Genomic DNA, 23,716 nt, shown 5'->3' with positions numbered 1-23,716 from the left:
AAATTAGGTCAGCAGAGCACTTTGGATCGTTCCTTACAAAGGAATGCCCTGCCTGCATTCCACTACCACTGTCTTCCCTCTCCAGAGAGAAGCTGTGAAGAGACTCCAAACTTTGAGGGGTACAGGGCTCACCCCCAAGCCTACCTCATGCCCTATTTCTCTTAGAATCTCAGTGACCCACCATGAACCTCCTAGAAACTCAGGGACAACATGGTCCAGTAGAGGCAAAGTTGCCTCTGACTCTTATTGCCCCATTCCCTGAGCCTTACAGGCTGTGACTGCCCTCTAAAAACAACAGGATGGCCGATGTGGAGAAGAGCTATTTATTGTTAGAGAAAGTCCAGAGTCCAGAGAAGGGAGGCTAAATGCAGAGAGGAAGTGTAGAGAGAAGCCCCTGTAGGGTGGAGTGTCCAGAAGGAGAAGGAAGCCCGGGAGTCCAGGCGCTGAGTCTAGGCAGCTGTGGCGAAGCCCACCCTGTTGTTGCCCAGGTCGTAGACGGAATAGTATGACCTGAGAAAGACGTCCCCAAGGATCCACAGGGGCTGGCCATTCTGGGAGGGTATGTAGGTGACCTCCACCCCCAGGATGCAGTAGCTGTCGTCATTCTGCACAACACACAAGGGCATCACTCATTCATCAGCTCCCAGATGGACGGGGCACTGCGCAGCCCAGAGCCCCAGGCCAGCAGCACAGATGCAGAAAAGGAAGAGCCAGAGTTTCTACCCTTGAGGCCTCACAGGCCAACTGAGCTGCCAGAGTGGGGCTGGTTGGGGATTTTAGTGTGGCTGAGGGCAGGTTGCAAGGGTCCTCCCTCTGCAGGATCTCCTCAACTGCTGGTAGTAAAGCCTTGGAGCCAGATCAACTTAGGTTCAATCCTAGCTTCACCCTGACTAACCATGTAGCTTTAGGCCAATGAGTTAACCTCTCGGAACCTCCAAGTTTTTACTTGTAAAATAAAAATTCATAGCTCCCTCATTAAATGTTATGGCGAGTCATCAGGAAAATGTAGACAAAGTGCTTCACTTGGTGGCTGACTCTTGTAAGTGCTCAACAGAGAGCCAGTGCCTCTCCCCCTTAATTAATAATAATTATTAATAATAGATGATTGCTCTGCTCTTCCACAGCCTGGTTCCAGAGAAGGGGGTTTAAAATCCATGAGCGGGGAAGAGAAATCAATGCTTCAAGGAAATGGCACAGTTAAGGGGACCGAGTGTTTCTGGCTCCTCACAGCTTCCTCCCGCCCCTCACCCACCTCTATCCCTGATCTTGAGCCCACTGGCTCAGCCTGCAGGAACCAGGACTTACACTGAGGATGTAGGAGGCGGGAGGCAGAGGGAACCGCACGCCATTGATGACAAAGGTGAGGGTGGGCAGGTTCTGGATGTTGTTACAGTCCACAGGAAACTGCAGAGAGGAACAGCGCCGGGTCGCCTCATCTCCCCGCTAAGAGGACCTGCCATCCCCATCACGGCAGCCCCTGGGGTCCTGAGCCCGAGCCCCAACTCTGCTTTGGACCAGAGGCTGCAACACCAATACTGCTGGTGTTACCCATGAGGACTCACGTACAGAACCTCCAAGTTATAGAAGCTGCTGTACAGAGGGTGGGTTGTGGGGGGACCTGAGTCATCTTTCTCAAAACATGCCTCTTTCTTGAATTTCCCCCATGAAAGTTTAAATCTACTCCTCTTCCCTGCAAGTGTCCTTTTAAAATAGGTCTGATACACTACTATGTGTAAAATAGATGGCTGATGGGAAGCTGCTGTATAGCACAAGGTGTTCAGCTGGGTGCTCTGTGATGACTAGAGGGGTGGAATGGTGGTGGCCGGGTGGGAGGTCAAAGAGGGAGGGGATGGATATATGTATGCCTCTAACTGATTCTCTTCATTGGACAGCTTTACACAGCATTGTAAAGCAACTATACCCCAATAAAAATTAAAATAATAAATAAAATACACAGGTATGTAGACAGTATATCTCATCAGCCCACCAAAGTTAGTGAGAATACCTTAATTATGCAAACCCTTTGGTAGGTTCAGGAGGGGGTAAAGATGGGGGCAGGGCCCTGCCCCATCCACCTCCCAAGGTGGAGGTGAGGGAGCTCTGGATTCAGGAGTTATTCCTTGTCACTCTCGGGCTTGGTCCCACATTCTAGTTATTTAGCTCTTACTGCAAAGCCCAGCAGGTGTTTAACCTGTTTGCTCTAAGAGATTGAAGCTCAGAGGAAATTCTACCTATTAGTGACCTCCCATACCAGCACAGGCATCTGGCCCCCCTGAATCAGCCTTCCAGCCCCCACCCAGCCCCCAGTCATCCCGGGGCCCCCACCTCCAGTGACAGGAGGCAGCAAGAAGCATGGAGGCCAAGAATCAGGCTATTCTTGTGCTCCCAGGAAAAACCATAAATGCCCCCTAGCCTCTCCCCGGGAAAGGGCACGCCTCCGCCGCATGCACCTGTCCATACTGGTCCCTCTGGGCCCCCGTGGCCTGCAGAAGGGCACTCAGGAACTGCTGGGGCACCGTGAGCAGAGATGTGCCGGTGTCCACGATGGCCTGGCAGCCTGCGGAGCACCAACCCGTAGCCTGGTCACCAATGAGGAACCTGAATGGTGAGAAGATGGGGTCTCAGCACCTCCCAGCTCAAGGCAGCTAGGGGATGGGCCGCAGCCACCGAATCATGGTGCACCTCAGGAAGATAAAGATTTTACAGAGGTCAATCCAACCACCCCCCAGCCTCATAACAGTCTGTCCAAGTCTGCCTGAATGGCCATGTATTCTGTTTCTTAAAAGTTCCACAGATAGTTCTAGAAAGACTGATGGCCAGGGCTATTGATTTGTTGTAAATACTTTGAGTAAATTAGTTCCTCCCCCGACACACCCCAGTTTCTAATCTCTAAGGCCCTAGGGTTTGATGACAGGGTCTGAAATGTCTGGGATTCCAGACCCTGCCTCTTCCTGTGTTGTCCCCACAACACCCACCTTCTCCAGGCCGACCAAGGTCTTGAAACCCCAAGTCCTGAATGTGTGTGTGCAACATCCTGCCCAAATGAACGGCCCCCGCCCCCGGGGCCCGCCGCAGACTCACTCCTCAACGCCAATCTGCCAGTACAGCTCCTGAGTGACGGGGGCCCAGTAGATCTGCCCCGTGTACAGGCTGCTGTCCACACCCCCAAAGATGACTGCTCCCCCATCCTGAGAGCCCTGTTGGCTGCAGAATGTAAAGTGAAAGGTGAGTCAGGAAGTGGCTGTGGGAAAGGCAGGAAAATAGAAGTCCTGCCCTGGCTCCAGACTGGGGCTCCCTGAGGTAGGGCTGTGTCTCCCCTCAGACTGAGGCTCCCTGAGGCTGGGCTGTGTCTCCCCTCAGACTGGGGCTCCCTGAAGGCAGCCCTGTCTCCCCTCAGATTGGGGTTCCCTAAGGGCAGACGTTGTGTCCCCCACCTCTGACCAAGGCTGGGAATTCCCAGTGCCTCCAGCTCTCAAATGAGGCCGCTCCACCAAGTGCTTCCTCTGGGAAAGCCTCTGGTCATCTGGCCTGCAACCCTGTCCCACCTCTCTCCTCTGCCTTTCATTTCATGCTCCTGGTGGAGCGTGTCAGCAGGAGCCTGACCGGGGCCCAGTTTGTTGTTTTTCTGCTGGAATCAGAGGGAGGAGGGGCCCAGGGGAAGTGGAGGGCACAACCTCCCTGTGAGACAGTAGACGAGCAGGAGTGTGGCACTGGGCAGCAATCTTCCGGGCTAAACTCAAGAGTACTTGTAAACAGAGGTCAGCAACCTTAGTAACAGGATAATATTGTTGAAAGTCAGGTTCAAATGACTAAGCCCCGGAGAGCAGATGTTGATCGTCTCTAGAAGGTGGTTGTCTAATTCTACAGAGGAAAGATGGAAAGTCCCCTCCAGGCCACCCACCCCTTCCCACTGCTTGGCTCCAGGGCCCATCCACGTAAATAACCACGTTTGCTTGTGTTTGTGGTAAGAACAACAATTTGTTCGAGTTCATGGTGGACTGAGGCCAGAAGACCTGGCTAGAACAATACATCAAAGAAGATGAAGCAATAGATTATTATACAAAAGAGGTGTCCAGGTAGAAAACATTTGGTCAGAAAGAAGTGAGCTCACTGCGGCTCTGGGCAGGCAGTCAGCCCTAGAGGTAGGAGAAAAGTGAAAGTGTTAGCTGCTCAGTCGTGTCTGACTCACGGCGACCCTATGGACTGTAGCCCGCCAGGCTCCTCTGTCCATGGAATTCTCCAAGCAAGAATACTGGAGTGGGTTGCCATTCCCTTCTCCAGGGGATCTTACCCACCCAGGGATTGAACCCACGTCTCCCTCATTGCAGGCAGATTCTTCACCATCTGAGCCACCAGGGAAGCCCCATAGAGGTAGGAGAAGCTGCAACAATGCCCCAAGCAGAGTTCTGCCGGAGGAAGGGGAGATTCTGTCTTGGCCAGGAAACGCAAAGAAGAGATCAAGTGGGCTGGGGACAGATACGGGAATGGGGAGCATGGGAAAGGAAGAATCAGAAGCCCAGGAGGAAAGGTCCTGCCAAATGCCTGCTGGGAATGCCTGCCTCCAAACTCCAAAGTGTTTGAACCTCAGCCGTCCAGGCCTGTGGAAGCTAGTGGGCTGGGAGCCGGGGACTGCCGGGTAGTTCCTTACCTGCTGAGGTAGAAGCTGAAGATCGGGCTGGTGAGGGCACCCTCCTGCACCATGCCCTGAAGGACGGTGGTGGCCCCCTCCACGGACAGGGAGGGGTAGGCCATGCCCATGATGCCGTCGAACTTCGCATAGAGGAAATTGGTACCTGGCTCGGTCTTACTCAAGCCGAACTCCTGGTTGGGGACCTGGATGCCTTGGACCTGGAGGGGACGCAGAGGATGGGAAGTGATGAATGTAACTCCACACACCTCCCTCTGGATCCCCCTCCTGAGACCCATCTGTCTGCTCTTCATCCCTCCCTCACTTCTGCCACCTCGCTTCTTGACAGGTTTGCGAAAGCCACTTTCTCTTCCAAGGAGCCACCCTCATCTGCTGCAGCACCGCCCACCCCACCTGCCTCTCCCCGAGGCTTTAAGCTCCTTAAGGAAAAGGAGGAGGTCATCCCAGTCACTCTGTGTCCTCGCTACCTGGCACATGGTGGCCCACAGTGAGGGGTCGATAAGTGAATGGATGAGCCTTTTCTGTTTTTTTTTTGGCTGCACCTCACAGCATGCAGGATCTTAGTTCCCTGACCAGGGATCAGCCCCTTGCATTGGAAGCTCAGTGTCTAAACCACTGGACCCCCAAGGAAGTTCCCGGATGAGTCTCTAGTGTTATGATTTTCTGACCTGTATGGTAGAGTATCGGCTTCCCTGGTGGCTCAGTGCTAAAGAATCTACCTGCCAATGCAGGAGACATGGATTCAATCCCTGGGTCAGGAAGACCTCCTGGAGAAGGAAATGGCAACCTACTCCAGAATTCTTGCCTGAGAAATCCCATGAGCAGAGGAGCCTCGTGGGCAATACACTCCATGGGGTTGCAAAGAGTTAGACACAACTGTAAATATCAATAACATCAGATATGCAGATGACACCACCCTTATGGCAGAAAGTGAAGAGGAACTAAAAAGCCTCTTGATAAAAGTGAAAGTGGAGAGTGAAAAAGTTGGCTTAAAGCTCAACATTCAGAAAACGAAGATTATGGCGTCCGGTCCCATCATTTCATGGGAAATAGATGGGGAAACAGTGGAAACAGTGGCAGACTTTATTTTTTTGGCTCCAAAATCACTGCAGATGGTGACTGCAGCCACGAAGTTAAAAGACCCTTACTCCTTGGAAGAAAAGTTATGACCAACCTAGATAGCATATTCAAAAGCAGAGACATTGCCAACTAAGGTCCGTCTAGTCAAGGCTATGGTTTTTCCTGTGGTCATGTATGGATGTGAGAGTTGGACTGTGAAGAAGGCTGAGCGCTGAAGAATTGATGCTTTTGAACTGTGGTGTTGGAGAAGACTCTTGAGAGTCCCTTGGACTGCAAGGAGATCCAACCAGTCCATTCTGAAGGAGATCAGCCCTGGGATTTCTTTGGAAGGAATGATGCTAAAGCTGAAACTCCAGTACTTTGGCCACCTCATGCGAAGAGTTGACTCACTGGAAAAGACTCTGATACTGGGAGGGACTGGGGGCAGGAGGAGAAGGGGACGACCGAGGATGAGATGGCTGGATGGCATCACGGACTGGATGGACGTGAATCTGAGTGAACTCCAGGAGTTGGTGATGGACAGGGAGGCCTGGAGTGCTGTGATTCATGGGGTTGCAAAGAGTTGGACACGCCTGAGCGACTGAACTGAACTGAGCAACTAAACAATAACAAACAATTGTAGAGCACTGGGTGTTTCCCATATTCTTCAAAGGCCTCCGTCTAAGTCTCCCCATCAGACTCTGAGAACTATGAGGTTAGAATCGAGTTCACAGCTCCACATTACCTTGCCTGTTTCCTGGAAAGAGGAGAGGGTTCAGCAGGCAGCATCACTCACCGTCAGAGTATCATAGCCTAAGAGGCCAGTGAGGCTGCCACTGCCATACTGCAGGGAGAAGGTCTGCTCATTGGAGGAGTAGGTGGAGGACAGGCTGGGGTTGAAGCGGGTGTGGCTGGCTGCAGGGAAGGGAAAATTCGGGAAGTCATGCTGGCCCCCTCTAAGGTCTGCAAGGCTGCCCAACTGTCTCCCAGCCTGTACTCATATTCTACAGCCTCAGCATACACACACACACACGCACACACCTCCCCCTGCCGCCCAAGGAGTCAGGTGGTAGCCAACTGACATTCCTGGCATTGGAAGACCCTTAAGAACTGGGCAGCCTTGACCCCAAAGCACCCCCCGCCCCCACCAACCTAACAAAATCACAGAATTGTCAGATGCCCTAGGATGATGACCTCCCTAGGACTGTAGTGTGGGCAAGTTGTATAGTATCTGTCTCCATCTTCCTGGCCCCCAGCAGATCTCCTGATACATGGCAAGTGTCAAGAAATTACTCATCAGATGAAGGAGTGAATGGACCTCCAGCGTATTCCCTGACCCTTGCCTCACGCCGAGGAGAAGCTGGCCACACCAGGATCCTGAGACATCCTAGGATGGGTCCAGTGAGGGACCTTCTGGACTAGAGGTGTCAAGACCCAAACCCCAAGGCTTTGGCAGGGGTCAGGGCCATCCTAGGAAGTGAACATCTCCAAAGACAGTGACGGGAGGAGGACCACATCTATGTCCTTCTCCCGGGTCCTTGGGAGAGTACAGTAAGAGCTTAGTAAATCGTGGTGGGGGAGTAGCATAGAAAGAGTGTTGTAGAGTGGAGTGGGCCGGAATGGCACTGCCCAGAGTGAACAGAACGGAGTGGAGTGAGCTGGGCTAGGCTGGAGTAGGTGAAGGAATATGTCCTGGTAATCAGAGAGGGGCCACCCAGGCTCGGGGCCAGTTCTGGCGTGGACATGTGCCCTGTGACACTGGACAAATCCCTGGACCTTTCCAGGCCTGGAGCTCCCTGCCCACCCCACCGCCCCGCCCCCCAGCAATCTTTATGAAAGTGTGACCCTTCCCCAGCAGGTGTCAATGCCCTCCCCTGCTCAGCCCAGCACTCACTGCAGGCCTGGCTCTGGCAGTAGACAGAGGGCACCCACAGGTTGGAGGAACCGGTATCAAAAAGGACCAAGAAGTTCTGTGGTGGAGTCCCAATGCTGATCTCGCCAAAGTAAGCAGCCTGGGTGGGGAGGAAGGGACATGGGGCAGGCTCTTAGCTCTGGGTGGGGGTATGGCGGGCAGGCCTTACTTGTGGTGGGGGCATTGAAGCTGGTCACTCTGCTGCTCTGCCCATCAGGCCCAGCCTTCTCCATGGTCAGAGCGGCAGGGTGGCCAGCCCCACAGCCCACACCACAAGCAGGGGCTTGAGCCTGCCCTCCACGCTTGCTCAGAACCCACAGGCCCTCAGTCTGAGCCCGCCCGGGGCAGCAGCAAAAGTCTGCGTGGACTCAGCTGCCAGGTCATCAGGGGTCCCTCCGTGCTTTCTCAGGCAATGAAGTCTCCGGCTGACAGGCAGGTCTGGGAGACAGGGGCAGCCTCCAGGGGGCGAGTGGGAGGCTGCAGAGAGGGAGAGAGCAGCTCACAGCCCGGGTCTGGCCCTCCGCCTTTGGCAGCAGGAGGAGGGGGAGCCCCAGGGGAGGGTCAAGACTCACGTCCATGTAGTCCATGGGCTCGGTGGCCACGCTGAGGTCACCAAAGCGGTACTTCTGGGCCGGGTCGTGCTTGTAGGTCCTCAGGAAGTCCTCCAGGAGGCCCTTCTCCTTCATGGTCTCACGGATGGACTTAAATTTCTTCAAGGGAATTCTGCAGAAGGGCTGGGGTCAGGGCAGGGCCTCCCTCTTTCCTACTGCACCTCTAATATCCCAAGCTCTCTCTCCATCCCTAACTGCCTCCGGCTCCGCATCACTCTGTCCCCGGGGCCTGTCACTTGTATGTGTCTGTCTCCCTCTTTCTCCATTTCTGTCTCGATCTCTGTCTCTCTCTGGCTCTTTCTCCCTCTGCCTCTCTTTTTCTTCCTCTCTTTTTCTCTTTTTCTTCCTCTCTCTTTCTCTTTTTTGGAAAACTCTTCTCAAGACTTGCTCCAAGATTCAGAAAACAGCTACCTTCACCCAGGCCTGCCCTGACCTCATCCCATGGGTCGTCATCCCACCCTGGTCCTCCACTCTCAAATACCCCATAAACTCTTTTCCCAGGAAGGGGAGAGGAACTTTAGACATTACTCCTTGCAAGATTTGTGTGGTTTGTTGGTTTGTTTTGGCCATGCTTGCTGGATCTTTGTTTCCTGACCAGGGACTGAACCCATGCTCTCGCAGTGAAAGTGCAGAGCCCTTAACCACTGGACCACAGGGGAATTCCCAATTTGTGCATTTTTTTAAAAAAAGTTTCAGAAGGACTTCCTTGGTGGTTCAGTAGTTAAGACTCCACACTCCCAATGCAGAGGGCACGGGTTCAATCTCTGTTTAGGAAACTAAGGTCCCACGTGCTGCACAACACAGAAAAATAATAAATTAAAAAGCAATACATAATTCAAAAAATAAAAAGCCTTCAGAGATGGCAAAGTTAACCCCAAAGGGAGTCCCCCGGAATGGTGGCCCTCAGGCGACGGGCACTGGCTGGATGTGCCAGAGCACGGGCCCAGGGCAGCAGCACTAGACTGCGGACTCAGAAGACAGGGTCCTGGTTCTTCTGCTCCTTGTCTGGCCTGGGTCAGTCACGCTCCTCACAGGAGGCAGGGACCATGCGGAGGTTGGCTTGAATGGTCCAGAGCCCAGATCAGCCTCTGGAACTGGATCTCCTGAATTATGGGTTTCTGCCTGTGTCTTCCCAGACCTGCCTGATTCCATTGCCCAGGGGTCTCTGCCAGTGCCCCCAGGCCTTGCTCCAGGCTTCTGGATTCCTGCTTCTTTCCCCATCTTGTCCTCATTCTCTCAAGACCCTGCATTCTCCAGAAATTCTCTGCTAAACCCATTCACCTTGAGATATGAAGGCTGACGATTGCTTCACACCAACACCACTCCAGAATTGGCATATTCAAAGAAGTTTCTGAGAGAAGCCAACTTTCCACCAAAAAAAAATGCCCTTTTATTGGTGCAATTGCAGGCAATGAGGCAGGCTGGGCGCCCTTTTGATGTCCTGTGAGCCTGGCCGCCTTATCCCCTTTCCCCTGACACCTCAGCATATAGAGATTACATGACTGGTGTTTCTGCTTAGATGATTTGGCATCTGTCAAATAAATTGGGGGCCCTTAAGGAAACTTCTAGCAAACATCACCCTATCTAGAAATAATTGCTTTCAAGGTCTTTTTTTTTTTTTTTTTAGGCAGGAGTTGCCCCTACTCTGTCTGTTTCTGGTCTTTATCATTTATCTTTATCTATCATTCTGGTCTTTATCCTTTATCATCAGTGAGGGAATGGATGATGCTTCTCCCTGCAACTGGAAGCTTCCTGAAGGCAGAGGCCATATCTCTTCCCATCCTGAGATCTGTCCAGTGCACACTCAGAGAGCCTTCCCTGCCTCAGAGCAGAAGCAGGTCACCCAGAGAGTTTCGGTGTCCCTTCCAACACGTGAGGACAGCAGAATGATGGGGGGTATGCATATGAACTAGGAAGAAGATTCTCGACCAGACACCAAATCTACTGACACCTTGATCCTGGACTACCCAGCCTCCAAAACTTTGAGAAAAAAATTTCTGTTATTTATAAATCATCCAGTCTATAGTAGTTTTGGGTTTTTTTTTTTTTTTTTACTTGTTATTTTCTACTGGGGTATAGCTGATTAGGGCTTCATGGGTAGCTCAACTGGTAAAGAATCTGCCTGCAATGCAGGAGATCGTGGTTCAATTCCTGGGTGGGGAAGTTCCCTTGGAGAAGGGATAGGCTACCGAATCCAGTATTCTTGGGCTTCCCTAGTGACTCAGACGGTAAAGAATTCACCTGCAGTATGGGAAGTCAGTTCAGTCACTCAGTCACGTCTGACTCTTTGCAACCCCACGAACCACAGCATGCCAGGCCTCCCTGTCCATCACCAACTCCCAGAGTCCACCCAAATTTATGTCCATTGAGTCGGTTATGCCATCCAACCATCTCATCCTCTGTCGTCCCCTTCTCCTCCTGCCCTCAATCTTTTCCAGCATCAGGGTATTTTCAGATGAGTCAGCTCTTCACATCAGGTGGCCAGAGTATTGGAGTTTCAGCTTCAACATCAGTCCTTCCAATGAACACCCAGGACTGATCTCCTTTAGGATGGACTGGTTGGATCTCCTTGCAATATGGGAAACCTGGGTTCAATTCCTGGGTTAGGAAGATCTCCTGGAGGAGGGCATGGCAACCCACTCCAGTATTCTTGCCTGGAGAGTCTCATGGACAGAGGAGCCTGGCAGGCTGTGGTCCATGGGATCGCAAAGAGTAGGACATGGCTGAGCAGCTAAGCACAACATAGCACATAGCTGATTAACAATTTGTGAGAGTTTCAGGTCGACAGCAAGGGACTCAGCCAGGCATGTACATGTATCCATTCTCTCCCAAACTCCCCTCCCATCCAGGTTGACACATAATATTGAGCAGAGTTCCCTGTGCTATAAGGTAGGTCCCTGTTGGTTATCCATTTTAAAGGTAGCAGAGTGTACACATAGATCCCAAACTCCTTAACTGTCTCTTCCCCCAGTCCTTCCCTCCTGGCAACCATAAGTTTGTTCTCTAAGTCTGTGAATCTGTATCTGTTTTATAAAATAATATAAACTTATTTATAAAATAAGTTATTTTTTAATATATTTATTTTTATAAATAAATTATAAACTGTTCATAAACATAAAATAAACTAAGTTTATAAACTTATAAAATAAGTTTGTTTATAAACTTATTTATAAAAGAAATGTTTATTTTTTTTAAAAGCTGCCAGGGCTCCTGTCCCAGCATTCAGGCCCCAGACTCACTTGACCAATGCTGCTGCCTCCAAGGCCTGGAGGCAGACCAAGGCCAGTACCATCCACTTCATGATGCTGATTCCCAGCTGGCTGCAGCAGAGAGGCAACTCTGAGTTGTGCTGTTGCAGTGGAGTGAAAGCCTGAACAGTCCTTCCTGCTTTATACCTCTGGGACCCAGCCCAGTCCCAGCCTCTCTGCCCTGGACAAGCATGGTCTCAACCCTGGGTGTACCCTGGGCTCCCTGTATCAGTCGTTTCCGTGTGTTTTCCTTTGTGAGGGTGGCCTCAAAGGACTTTTCATCCTATTGACTTTTCAGAACAAGCAGTGGAGGCCAGGAGGTGTGAGCGATAAGAGATCAAACTTGCCGAAAGATGGAGTGGCAAAGATGACTTCTTTGCCCAGGAACCAGAGGTGTGAGCTGGGCATTTTGAGGAGAGGGCCAGAGGAGGGCAGAAATGAGGGCTCTAAGGTCTATAGGCAAGTCTACAGAGAAGTCCGTAATTCCAAAACTTCAGAACAAAAAAACTCTTTGTTGTGGGGCTGCCCTGGGCATTGTAGGATGTTGAGCGGCATCTTTGGCCTCTACTCACTAGATGCCAGTAGCAGTCCCCCAGTTGTGACAACCAACAATGTCTGCAGGCACAGCCCAGCATCCCTTCTGGAAGCAAAATAGTTGAGTATCACTGGTCTAGAGGTGATACATTCAAAGATTCTGACTTGAGTCCTGGTTCAAGTACTCCCAAGACCTTGAGGGATGCAGTTAGGGTGTCTGGGGGATGATGGGGTCAGTAGCTAGGATAAAGGTAATGAAGATGGTGGTTAGTGTGGTGCTGATGGTGGTAATGATGGTGGCATTATTAGCATGGATGCAGGTGATGGAGCTGGGTCGCCAGTGACTGAAGTCAGAGCTACTGGGGCTAGCTTTAGAGGACTTCCTGGTCAAACGGGGCATTTGGGGAAATTCTCATCATAGTTCAGCAAGCGCTCAGGACACCCACGTGTAAGCCACACTGGCTTCTGGTTGTGCAGACACTGGTCTGCAGCAGCAGGAGGCCTGGGCAGGGGCATGGGAACAGGAGGACGTCCCAGGCCCTGCTTCTGTTCTTTGTTGTCTCTCTTCTTCTGTCCCGTTGCAACGCTGCCCGTGTCTTTAGTTCTCCTAAAACACCTGTGTCCCCCATTACCCTCTTCCCCAGCCCTCGTCTGTCCTCCTTCCTGCTCTGAGCCTGACCTCCCGTGTCCTCTTCTGTCCCTCATCTCCAGGTCCTGCCGGCTTCCTGGCAACAAGCTTCTCACCACCTGAGGTGACCTAGAGCTGGCCCGGTGCCCACCAACCTGGCACTAGAGAACTCTCCATTTTAGGGTGAATGGAAAAAGTCCCCACCCTGTACCCCCTCTGCCACCTCATACCCCTCGCTCAATGCTCCAAACACATTGTCAGGCCCTTGAGCCCCAGGAAGGAGGCCAAAACTAGGCCTGCCAAACACTGATAAAATCCAGCCCGTGGGGACTTTCCACTCTGACCACTGCCACCCACTGCCCTGCCAGAGCCCTGGAGTCTCCCCTGGCCCTGGACGGAGGAGGGGCGGAAGGGCTCTAGAGGTCTGCCCAGGCCTGGCAGAGAGAAGGAGGTCCCTGCCTGCCTGTGTCTCAAGGCCAGGTCGGCTCCCATTCCTGCCCACAGTCTCCAGGGACACGCTGGACTCTGGGGTAGCAGGCAAGGTAAGGAGGCAGTGCCTTCCCCGGGGTCCGGTTTTGGAGAGCAGACAAAGGAAAGTCATAGGAGGGACTTCCCTGGCAGTCCAGTGGTTAAAATTCTGAGCTTCCACTGAAGGGAAATGGGTTTAATCCCTGGTCAGGGAAGTTCTGAATGAATGTATAGCAACCAGGACGCAAAAATGTGGGCTGACTACAATAATGAGGCATGGAGCTTACTCTCAATGATCAGAAATATGTGTTTTTGAATTTTATTTATTTATTTTTATCTTTGGCCGAGCTGGTCTTCGCTGCTGCCTGGACTTTTCCCTAGTTTCAGCAAACGGGGGCTACTCTCTAGCTGTGGTGCACAGGCTTCCCACTGCAGTGTCTTCTCTTGTTGCAGAGTGTGGGCTCCTGGCACACGAGCTCAGTAGCTGCGACCTCTGAGCTCTAGAGCACAGACTCGATAGTTGTGGTGCACAGGCTGTTACTCTGAGGCATGTGGGATCTTCCTGGATCAGGGATTGAACCTGTGTCTCTTGCATTGGAGGCTGGTTCTTTACCGCTGAGCCAGCAGGGAAGCCCAGAATTAAATATTTTTTTAAAAAAGGAAATTAGAGAATCCTTAGAGTCTTGCCACATCCTGTGAATATAGCAGAATCCATGGGGTCCCCTAAGTCTTGTGAGGCCAACCACACTCCCCAGTATGGGCCTCCTGGGACCCTTTCCTTATCTGGCAGATCTCAAGGGGTCTGGTGACTGCAGGCTAACCGTCCCCAAACCCCGATCACCCCACATCCCTTCTGAGTATCCCTGGCCTAGGGATGTGTATCCCTGGCCTGACTGCATGGAGCCGGGGTACCTATTTGGTTGCCAGACCCTGGGGCTCTGCTGCCTCAGCCTGCCCAACCTGACCTGACAAAGCTCAGTCAGTCCCCTCAGTGTCCCTATACGTCCTGAGTCCTTGTCTGCTCTGGCTGTCTCCCACCACCCAGTTCCCCATTCCTGGGAAGCCCATTTCTCTTCCTTCTACATGTCCAAGTTCTGCCCATCCTTCAGGACAGCTCCTCCTAGAGCCAGGGATGTGCAGAGTTGGAGGACCCCTTAGAAGTCATCCAGGCTACCCCCATCCAAGGACAGGAGCCCGGGGAAGCCTGACCCACTGGCTCCCCACCAAGTTCATCTTCTACCCTTAAATGCTGCCCCTCAGCTGGTGTCCTCCCTTTGGTGCCCAATGGCACACTGTCTAAGATTGGTCTCCAGTTGTTTCCTGGGGTATGCTTCCTCCCTCCATAGACCAGAAACTCCTCGAAAGTGGAGACTGTGGCTTCCACCTCCCTGTGCTTGGCCCAGAGCTCAGGAAATCCCAAACAGCGGATGGAGCCCGTGGGGTGGTTCTCAGTGGGGTTTTGTTTTATCTCCCACACCTCGCTCTCCCAGTGCTCTGATTTCCACCCCACACTCCAAAGGGATCGTATCAAACTACAGGGCCTGGGGTCCTCTCAGTGATGGTCTCCCAGGAAAGAGGCATTTTCTTCTCATCCTCTGGTCTCCTCTCTAAGTACCACCTGTCTCAAAACTCGCCAAAGCCTCCCTGTGACTGACTAAATAAAATCCAGACTCATTACCCTAGTCTTCAGGACACATTCTGGCTGGCCCCTGCCTCCGTTTCTGTCTTCACCTTCCACTGCTAACCTAAACATGCTCTGTGCTCCAGTCATAGCCATCTTCTTGCTTGCTGCCCAGGAGGCCTGTTATTTTCCAGCCTCCGTGCTCTATCCATGCTGTGGCCTCCATGCAATACCCTTCGCAGGCATCTCCACCTGCAAAATCTCCTCATCCTTCAAGACCCAGTACAAAGGCCATAAAGCCTTCCCTTCTGTGTCTACCTACCCTCAAATTGGCCTCTATTGTGGAGGACTTTGCTTTTCCTACCCTTATGGTATTTATTTCATACCACCTTTTTTTTCTTTTTTTAATATTTATTTATTTATTTGGCTGTGCTGGACCTTAGCTGCAGTGTACAGGATTTTTTTTTTTTTCCCAGTTGCGTTATGTGGGATCTTTAGTTACAGCATGCGAACTTTTAGTTGCAGCGTGTGGGATCTACTTTCTTGCCTAGGAATTGAACCCAGGCCACCTACATTGAGAGTGCAGAATATTAACCACTGAACCACCAAGGAAGTCCCTATTGCATATCATCTTGTATCCATTCCAGTGACTTGCCCCAAATCCTCAACTAAAAGAAGAGGTTATTTCTCTCACCTGGCTCCTTAAGCAGCTCATTCACCTTTCAGAGTGACCACAAGTAAAACTGGTTGCTGGGAGTGTCTCAAGAAGAGAGAGCAGGTACTAGCCTGCATACTGCCCCTGCTAATCCTTCACCCATGGCAGACATCACTAATCAAACAGACCACACCCTTTCATGGAGCTGAGACATGACCTCAGAATCCTTCCCAATCCAGTGCTCACACAGCCATTCCCAATTTTGAAACAACAACCCCCAAGTCCTTTAATGGAGGATTTAAGAAAAAATTTTGTGTGCTAAATTTAATTTAAAGTCTATACATAAATCACTTTTTTAAAAAAATCATAGCAACATGGAACAGCAATTATTTGCACCATTCTAAATTACTAAATTATCTCTAGCTCTTAATGTACACAGTGAGATTTTAACATAGCTGTAATCAGTGTGTAAATGCTATTTCTGTTCTCTTCTTGTTCCTGAAGACTGTTATGTGCACACTTCCGTGAACTGAGATAAGCCACACCCTTATCACTCTTGGTGGCTATACAGTGCCCTATCATTTTGGGAGCTGGCTCTACTTAGCCCTATGATTGGGGTTGATTCTAATTTCTCAGTCCCATCAATAGCACTTGGGCACAAACCGAACATCAACCAAAGGAGGAGAGTTGTGAGCTTCTCACTATCAGAGTCATCCACATGCTCACGCTCAGTCGCTTCAGTCGTGTCCGACTCTTTGCGACCCCATGGACTGTAGTCCTCTAGGTTCCTCTGTCCGTGGGATTTTCCAGGCAAAGATACTGGAGTGGGTTGCCATTTCCTCCTCCAGAGGGTCTTTTCCACCCAGGGATCGAACGTGTGAGAGCAGGCAGAACTAACATTTGTTGAATGACGCAATGAGTGAATACACAAAGGGCCTAGAACCAGGCATGGTACATCGCTGACACTCAGTACACATTCTGAGTGGATCCCATAGGTTCTGCCTCCCAAAGGCATTCTTGGTGTGTTTGTGTTTCTCCATCTTCACCAACTTTGCCTCATCCAAGCCTCCATCACCTCTGGCCTGAGCAACTAACCCGTTCCTAACTGGCTTCCCAGAGTCACCCACACAGAGGCTAAAGGAGCACCTTTTGAGGAATCCTGGAAGATAGGTCTCTTGCAGTGGGTATGAGACTGCACCAGGGAATCTGTGTCTCTGTGTGTGTTCTTACTCCTGAAATAAGAGTTAAAGAGCTAACAGACCTCACCTCAACTCCAAGGACAGCTACTATATAAACCTCACATCTTTGGCAGCAGTCTATATGAGTTTTAGTTACAGCTTTGGCTGTTTACCTTGTTTTTATAGTTTTTTTCCTTAAGTTTTGTGCATTTTATACTTACACCATTATATTGATTTAATAAAACTTATTGGGGGCAAACTGGAAAAGAGGGCTTCTTTTTCCAAGTTCAAGGATTCATTTTTTTTCCCCTCCTTTTCCTTTTGATATAATTTTTGAATTAAAGAAAAGTCATATAGTACAGAGAGTACCCGTATACCTTTCATCCAGAATCTCTTAAAGTTAACATCTGACATCATAACCACACTACAATGATCAAAGCCAGGAAATTAGCCCTGACCTAATACTATTAACTGATTTATAGACCTTAGCTGAATTCCACCAGTTTTCCCACGAATGTCCTTTTTCTGATTTGCGTCTAGGTTCCCACGTCACATGTAGTTTTTCATGGCTTAACCTTCTCCAATCTGTGAAAGTTCCTCGGCTTTTGCCTTTCATGACCTTGCTACTTCTAAAAAGTGATGAGCAGTTATTTCAAAGAATGTCCCTCAGTTTGGGCTATTCTGATGTTTTCTCATGAAACTGAAGGCATGCATTTGGCTGCAGAAACCATAGAGGTGATATACCCTTCTTAGTGGATGATATCAGGAGGTACCTGATATGGAAAGGTCTCATTACTGGTGGTTTAACCTTAGTAACTTGGTTAAGGTGAGGTCTACTAGATGTCTCTAGTGAACAGTAACTATCTTTCCCTTGAAAATTAATAAGTATCTTGTGGGGAGACACTTTGAGGCTATGCAAGCCTTCTGTTTTTCATCATTCTTCTGCCCATCCATTTTTTTTAAATTTTAATTTAATTTTTAAAATTTTTGTTGGGGTATAGTTGATTTATAATGTTGTGTTAATTTCAGGTATACAGCAAAGTGATTCAGTTATATATATTTTTCAGATTATTTTCCATTATAGATGATAAAATATTGAATATTGTTTGATGTGCTGTACCATAATTTCTGTTGATTATCTATACTGTATATAGAAGTTTGTTTCTCTTAATCCCAAACTCCAAATTTATCCCTCCACTCCCTTTCCCCTTTGGTAACCATAAATTTTGTTTTCTCTGTCTGTTTCTATTTTGTAAATAAGTGAATTTATTACTTTTTTAGATTCCACATATAAGTGATACCATATATTTGTCTTTCTTTCTTTTTTTTTTTTATATTTGTCTTTCTCCAGCCGGCTTACTTCACTTAGTGTGATAATCTCTAGGTCCGTTTGCTTTGCTTCTAATGGCATTATTTCATTCTTTTTTATAGTTGAGCTATATTCCATCATGTGGCTATATATACACACACATACATGTATCACACTGCCCACCAATTTTAACATCCGTTATTGGTCCTTACCTCCAACAGTCATTATGGTGGTACTTTTTTATGTCCATCATCCCTTCTGTGTTTATTAATTAGAACTCTGACATAAGAAAGAGCTAGGTTCAAAATTTTTAAATGGATTCTTCCTCCCCTACAAAAATATCCCATCACTGAAGTTGTGCCAGGCATGATACTTTATATTTGTTTAATCAAGCAACCTCACAACAACACCGTAAGGTAGGTTACCTTATCCCCATTCAATAATGGAGTCCATTTTATCCATCTGTATCTCAAACAACTGGAAATTGATCTCTGTGTGTATAAATGGGTAAATAGACTGGCTGTTTTTTCTCTGGTCCATTGATTAATGTATCCTTGCTCAGAGACAACAGCTAGCTTGTCTGGCTTAGGTGGAAACAGGAACGCACTGGATGGATGGTGAGGCATATATATTGCAACACAGCCGCAGGAAGAGGAAGGATGGGGCAGAGCCTTGGGGTCAACTGAAATCTGGGATTCAAATGCTATCAGGATATTTGCTTTTCATTCCTGCTTTACCCATTCTCTTTCCCTCCCTCTCTCACTACAGGCTGCCTTTCTCCAAATAACTGAGCACCAGCACATGAGTTTTTCATTTCCAGAGAAAGAATGAAACCAAAATTCCCAGGGAAGCTCTCTGATTAGCCTATCTTGGGTCAGGTATCTATTCTTGGAGCAACCAATTGTGGTCAGCAGGCAGAGCCCTAAAAGAACTTGGTGGCTCCCTCAGGAAGCCTTTTAAAGAGTGTAAACAATAGTCCCCAGAATAAGTAAGGGATGTTTCTGGGCAGACAGATGTCCATGCAGATTATTTCTTATGATCCGTGGAGCCTACTTTGAACTCTACATTCACCTCTTTGCACACTTTTAAGAATGTGATGCTCTGCTATATTTAAAATGGATAACCAACAAGGTCCTACTATACAGCATAGGGAACTCTGCTCAATGTTATGTGGCAACCTGGATGGGAGGGAAGTTTGGGGGAGAATGGATGCATGTATATGTATGGCTGAATCCCTCTGTGGAACCCCTGAGCTTATCACAGGATTGTTAATAGACTATACTCCAATATAAAATAAAAAGTTAAAAAAAATATGACACTGATGTGTGATATGGATTAACTTGGGAGACCAGTCTTCACCATTTGTTGACCACTTGACCCTGACAACTCATTTACCCTTTCAACCCTGAAGTTCCCTGATTGTAAAACAGGGAGAATCATCTGCCCCTCAGGGTTGCTGGAATTATCCAATAAAACCATAGTGGCAGCACAGAGCAAGCCCTCAATAACCGTCAACTGAGTTAGACTCTTTTTCTTTACATTGGACCGGGGCTGAAGAGAAAAAGAAATATCCGGCGAGGGCTGATGCTGTTCTGTTTCTTGACGTGTGTTCAGGTCACGTGGTCTTTGAGAAGTCAATGCTGGATACTCACAGTATGTGCACCTTTCTGTATGTATGTATATTAAACATCAATTACAATCTTATAAAGTCACATTTTAAAAGGAAGAAGGAAGAGAATTCCCTGGTGGTCCAGTGGTAAAGACTCTGCTTTCACTGCTGAGGGCACAAGTTTGATCCCTAGTTGGGGAACTAAGACCTTGCAAGCCATGTGGTGTGGCCAAAAAAAAAAGAGGAAAAGGAGGAATAGAGACAGAACACCCTAGAGAAGGAAATGGCAACCCACTCCAGTATTCTTGCCTGGGGAATCAGTGGACAGAGGAGCCTGGCAGGCTACAGTTCATAGTATCCCAAAGAGTCAGACACAACTTAGCGACTAAACAGGAACCACGTTTGACAAGATATACACACACATACATAAATATATATATAAAATAATATTAATGGAACTCAAGAGCATTATGCTAATAAAATAATTCAGAGAAAGACAAATACTAAATCTAAATACCAAAAAAAGAAAAAGCTCATAGGTACAGAGCACATATCTGTTATTGCCAGAGGCAAAGCATGAGAGTTGGGCAAAATGGGTGAAGGGGATTAAAAGATGCAAATTTATAGTTATAAACATTAATAAGTAATGGGTTTGTAATGTATAGCATGTTGCCTATAGTTAATAATATTGTATTATACATTTGAAAATCTGTAAGAGAATAAATTTTAAAAGTTCATCATGAAAAAAACATGTAACTGTGTATGAAGATGGATGTTAATTAGAATGATTGTGATGATAATTTTGCAATATATAAAAATAGTGAATCATTATATTATATACTTGAAACCAGAAAAAAAGGAGAGAACACTTGTCCTCAGAGATCCACCACCACTCCACCCCAGCCAAAGATGAAGCAGGGAGGCAGCCTCTGCTCAGGGAGTCCCGAACTGGTGGGAGAAGCGTGCATTCACCTGGGCTAACACTGTCCACAAGAGCAGAGAAGCAGAAATGACTTTTGGTGCAATGAGGATGAGCATGTCTTTTATATGTAGCTGTGTTTATTGTTATATATTTTAGCACACATAGATATCAGACTCATCTCACCCATGATTTCGTGGACCATGGGAGTTCGGGACACACTTCTAACTGAGGAATACCAGGAAGCAGCATAATTGCAGTCTGAAATCCTTGTCACCGAGGAGTGACAAGACCAGCCACCTCGCAGAGAGGCAGAGCCGAGGGCCCTGGAATCTAGGTGTTCAATTTCTCTTCTCCCCCTACTCCATGGGCCCCATGGGGAGGGACAGACAGCCTCCTACATGTGAAATCCAGCCAGGAACTCCCAGAGCTTGTCCCCCACCACCAAGGCACTGCCTGGAGGTGGCCCTGTCCATTTGACAGGCAGGACAACTGTGAGCTTCTCAGGGTCAGCCCCCCTGCCAAATTGGAGACTCCGTGTCTGTACGTCTGTCCACACCACCGGCTTGCTTCCTCCCCAGCTACTGTCCCACATCTCCAGAAACAGCACCTTATACAAGCCAGAGAACTGGTGGGGAAACTTGACCTGGCCTCCCCGCCCATTCCCACATCAGCAGATTCTAACCGGCAGCTACAAACAGCTAGTGCAGAGATCATGAGGGTGGTATTTGAATGACAGATTTGGGACCCACTGACCTATATTGAGTGGGCCTGAGAGTGGAACTGATCTCAACCTCCTATTTAACTCTCCTGCCACCCACCTTGTTCCCCAAAGCTAGGCCTACAGCTGCTTTATTTGGGGTCTCCCAGCTCTCAGCCCTGAGAAGGAGAGTTTGGCTGGAGTGGATGAAAATGGATGCGTCTCAGCTTCCATGAGACCCAGATGGAATGCCTCTGACCAGGAAACAGGCAGAGTCAGTCTGTACAGCAGCAGCCACACCGGCCTTGTGTTGCCATGAGAGATGGAGTAGCAGATCCTTAAGAAGACATCTTCAGGGAGCCCTGGGGGCTGGCGGCTCTCTGAGAGCAAGAGTGTGGGCTACAACTCAAGGAGGCCATTACTGCACTGACCTGGAGGAGAAGGAGGTGAAGCTGTCTGCAGGCAGGTCTCATGGGTTAAGGAAAGAACTGAGCTCTGAAATCAGAGAAGCCTATATTCAAATCCCAGCCCACCTCTGCCTGGCTGCGTGACATTGGGCAAGTCACTTAACCTCTCTGAGCTTCAGCTTCTCCATCAGTTGAGGGGCAGGGATAATATGACCCATGGCTCTGCTCTGCATGATGAACACAAGTCAGGTAGGTGAAGGGAGTGAGGAAAGAAAATTTCTGGCAGCAAAATAGCATGTGCAAAGGGCCTGAGGTAGGAAAGAGGAAGTGATGGGGCCAGCAAGGCTGGAGTATAGAAAGGAGAGGGGTCCCCTGAAGGAGACAAAGGTCCAGTCACTGAACTGAGGCCTTTGGGTGTTTTTTTTTTTAACCACAACTCACAATTAGAAATATATTTTACACCATAACCTTATGTACACATACATACAAAGTTTAATTAAAACAAAAGCTTCACCCTCCCCCCCAATAAAATTCTAGTCCAAAATACATGGGATGCACTCTAGTTTTTCTCTTCTATTTAATTGTTTCTTGAATGTTGGTTCCAATCAACTGAATTGACTTCTAATGTGTTGTTTGTGAGCTGTGATTTCTTTTTAATGTATGTATATATATGTTTGTTTATTTTTGGCTGTGTTGGGTCTTCTTTGCTGTGCATGGGCTTTCTCTAGTTGTAACAAGCTGGGGCTACTCTCTAATTGAGGTGCTTGGGCTTCTCATTGTGGTGGCTTCTCTTATTGTGGAGTACAGGCTATAGTGTGCACAGGCTCAGTAGTTGCGGCACACAAGCTCAGCTGCCCCGCCGCATGTGGAATCTTCCTGGACCGGAGATGGAGTCCATATCCTCAGCATTGGCAGGTGGATTCTTAACCATTGGAGCACCAGGGAAGTCCATGAGCTTCGATTTGAAAAACACTCCTCTCCTTGACATTGAGCCCATGTGTGCGCGCACACACCAACAGTCTTGCACTCTTAGCTGTCATTTGTCACATAAACTGTTAATCACAAGTGTTCAGAGGACAGGGTAGTGTCCCCTCCTTCCTTGTGTCCCCTGCAGTAGCAGCACAGAGGGTACTCAATGCATATTTGTTAGTCAGGAGCAGGGTGGAAGGCTGGGAGAGAAGGAGGGCCCAGCCCACTGCAATTGAATATTTGGAGAGGACCCCGTGACCATCATCCCTCTTGGGCAAATGGAATGGGGACTGTCTACGCGTGGTAAAGACCATATCTCAGGTTTAAGAAGGGGCTGAGAAACCCCCTGTGGGGGGTGATGGTGGTACTTACTTCTGGAATTATCAGGAGGATTTGAAGAGCAAACATACACAGAACCCTTGGCTCAGCATCTGAACCAGGAAGTACCACCAGCACTTACGGGGTGCTCAGCATGTGCCCGACCCTCCTCTAATCGCTCTATGTCTGCCAGTCTAGTTAATCTCACCAGGACCTTATGAGGTAAACACTGTATTGTCCCTATTTTACACATAAGGAAATAGAGGCTCAGAGAAGTTCAGTGACTTGCCCAAGGTTACAAGGCCCAGAAGTGGCAGAACAAGGATCGTAGTGCAGACGGAGCGAACCTCAACCACTGCGCATACAGCATCTCAGGAAGCTCTGGATAAACGGCAGTTCCTGGTATTATGCTTGTGGAAGAAGTCAATAAGATGACCCTTAAAGTCTTACGCAAATTGGACATCCCAGAGCTCTATGAGCTTCCCTCCCACCTGGCCTCCTGGGCTCCCCAGTGCCCCGGTATGAAAGAGAAAGGGGAGAGAGATGTGGAGAATCACGCGGAGGAGGTGCTGAGCACTCAGCAGAGGAAGTGGATGCCACTGATTGTGAAGAGAATGGTGGGTGGGCTCTGGCAACTACTGCAGTTGGTGACAAGCTGGAGAAATAAAAAGGGAGGCGGAGACAGGTAGCTGATGCTGGGAACAATTGAAGGCAGGAGGAGAAGGGGACGACAGAAGATGAGATGGTTGGATGGCATGACTGACTCAATGGACATGAGTTTGAGTAAACTCTGGGAGTTGGCGACGGACAGGGAGGCCTAGTTGTGCTGCAGTCCATGGGGTCACAAAGAGCCAGACACGACTGAGCAACTGAATGGAACTGAGACAGGTAGTCAGAACCTGTTCCCTCAGAGCTCCAGGGGA

At 49.0% G+C, this 23,716-nt stretch overlaps 1 protein-coding gene across 1 annotated transcript; it reads right to left on the bottom strand.

Annotated features, from left to right (window-relative positions):
• Positions 1-449: 449 nt before the first annotated feature.
• PGC (progastricsin) lies at positions 450-11,531 on the bottom strand. The gene is made up of 9 exons (XM_052649444.1): positions 11,470-11,531; positions 8,192-8,342; positions 7,602-7,719; positions 6,504-6,622; positions 4,649-4,848; positions 3,082-3,204; positions 2,451-2,598; positions 1,306-1,404; positions 450-605 (listed from the first exon to the last, which is right to left on the bottom strand). The coding sequence occupies exons 1-9, from the start codon at positions 11,529-11,531 to the stop codon at positions 450-452; spliced, it is 1,176 nt and encodes a 391-aa protein (XP_052505404.1).
• Positions 11,532-23,716: the final 12,185 nt, after the last annotated feature.

This window comes from Budorcas taxicolor, chromosome 11 (genome assembly GCF_023091745.1).
Source record: "Budorcas taxicolor isolate Tak-1 chromosome 11, Takin1.1, whole genome shotgun sequence".
Classification (NCBI taxonomy): Eukaryota; Metazoa; Chordata; class Mammalia; order Artiodactyla; family Bovidae; genus Budorcas; species Budorcas taxicolor.
Note: the sequence above shows the minus strand (reverse complement) of the source record. Positions and strands in the feature narration are given on the sequence as shown.

Coding starts and splice junctions, on each gene's coding strand:
- PGC (XM_052649444.1), bottom strand. CDS start 11,531: ATGAAGTGGATGGTACTGGCCTTGGTCTGCCTCCAGGCCTTGGAGGCA. Junction 7,720..8,191: donor AGCCCATGGACTACATGGAC/GTGAGTCTTGAC, acceptor CTCCCCACCCAG/GCTGCTTACTTTGGCGAGAT. Junction 1,405..2,450: donor AGAGGGACCAGTATGGACAG/GTGCATGCGGCG, acceptor TCCTCTCTGCAG/TTTCCTGTGGACTGTAACAA.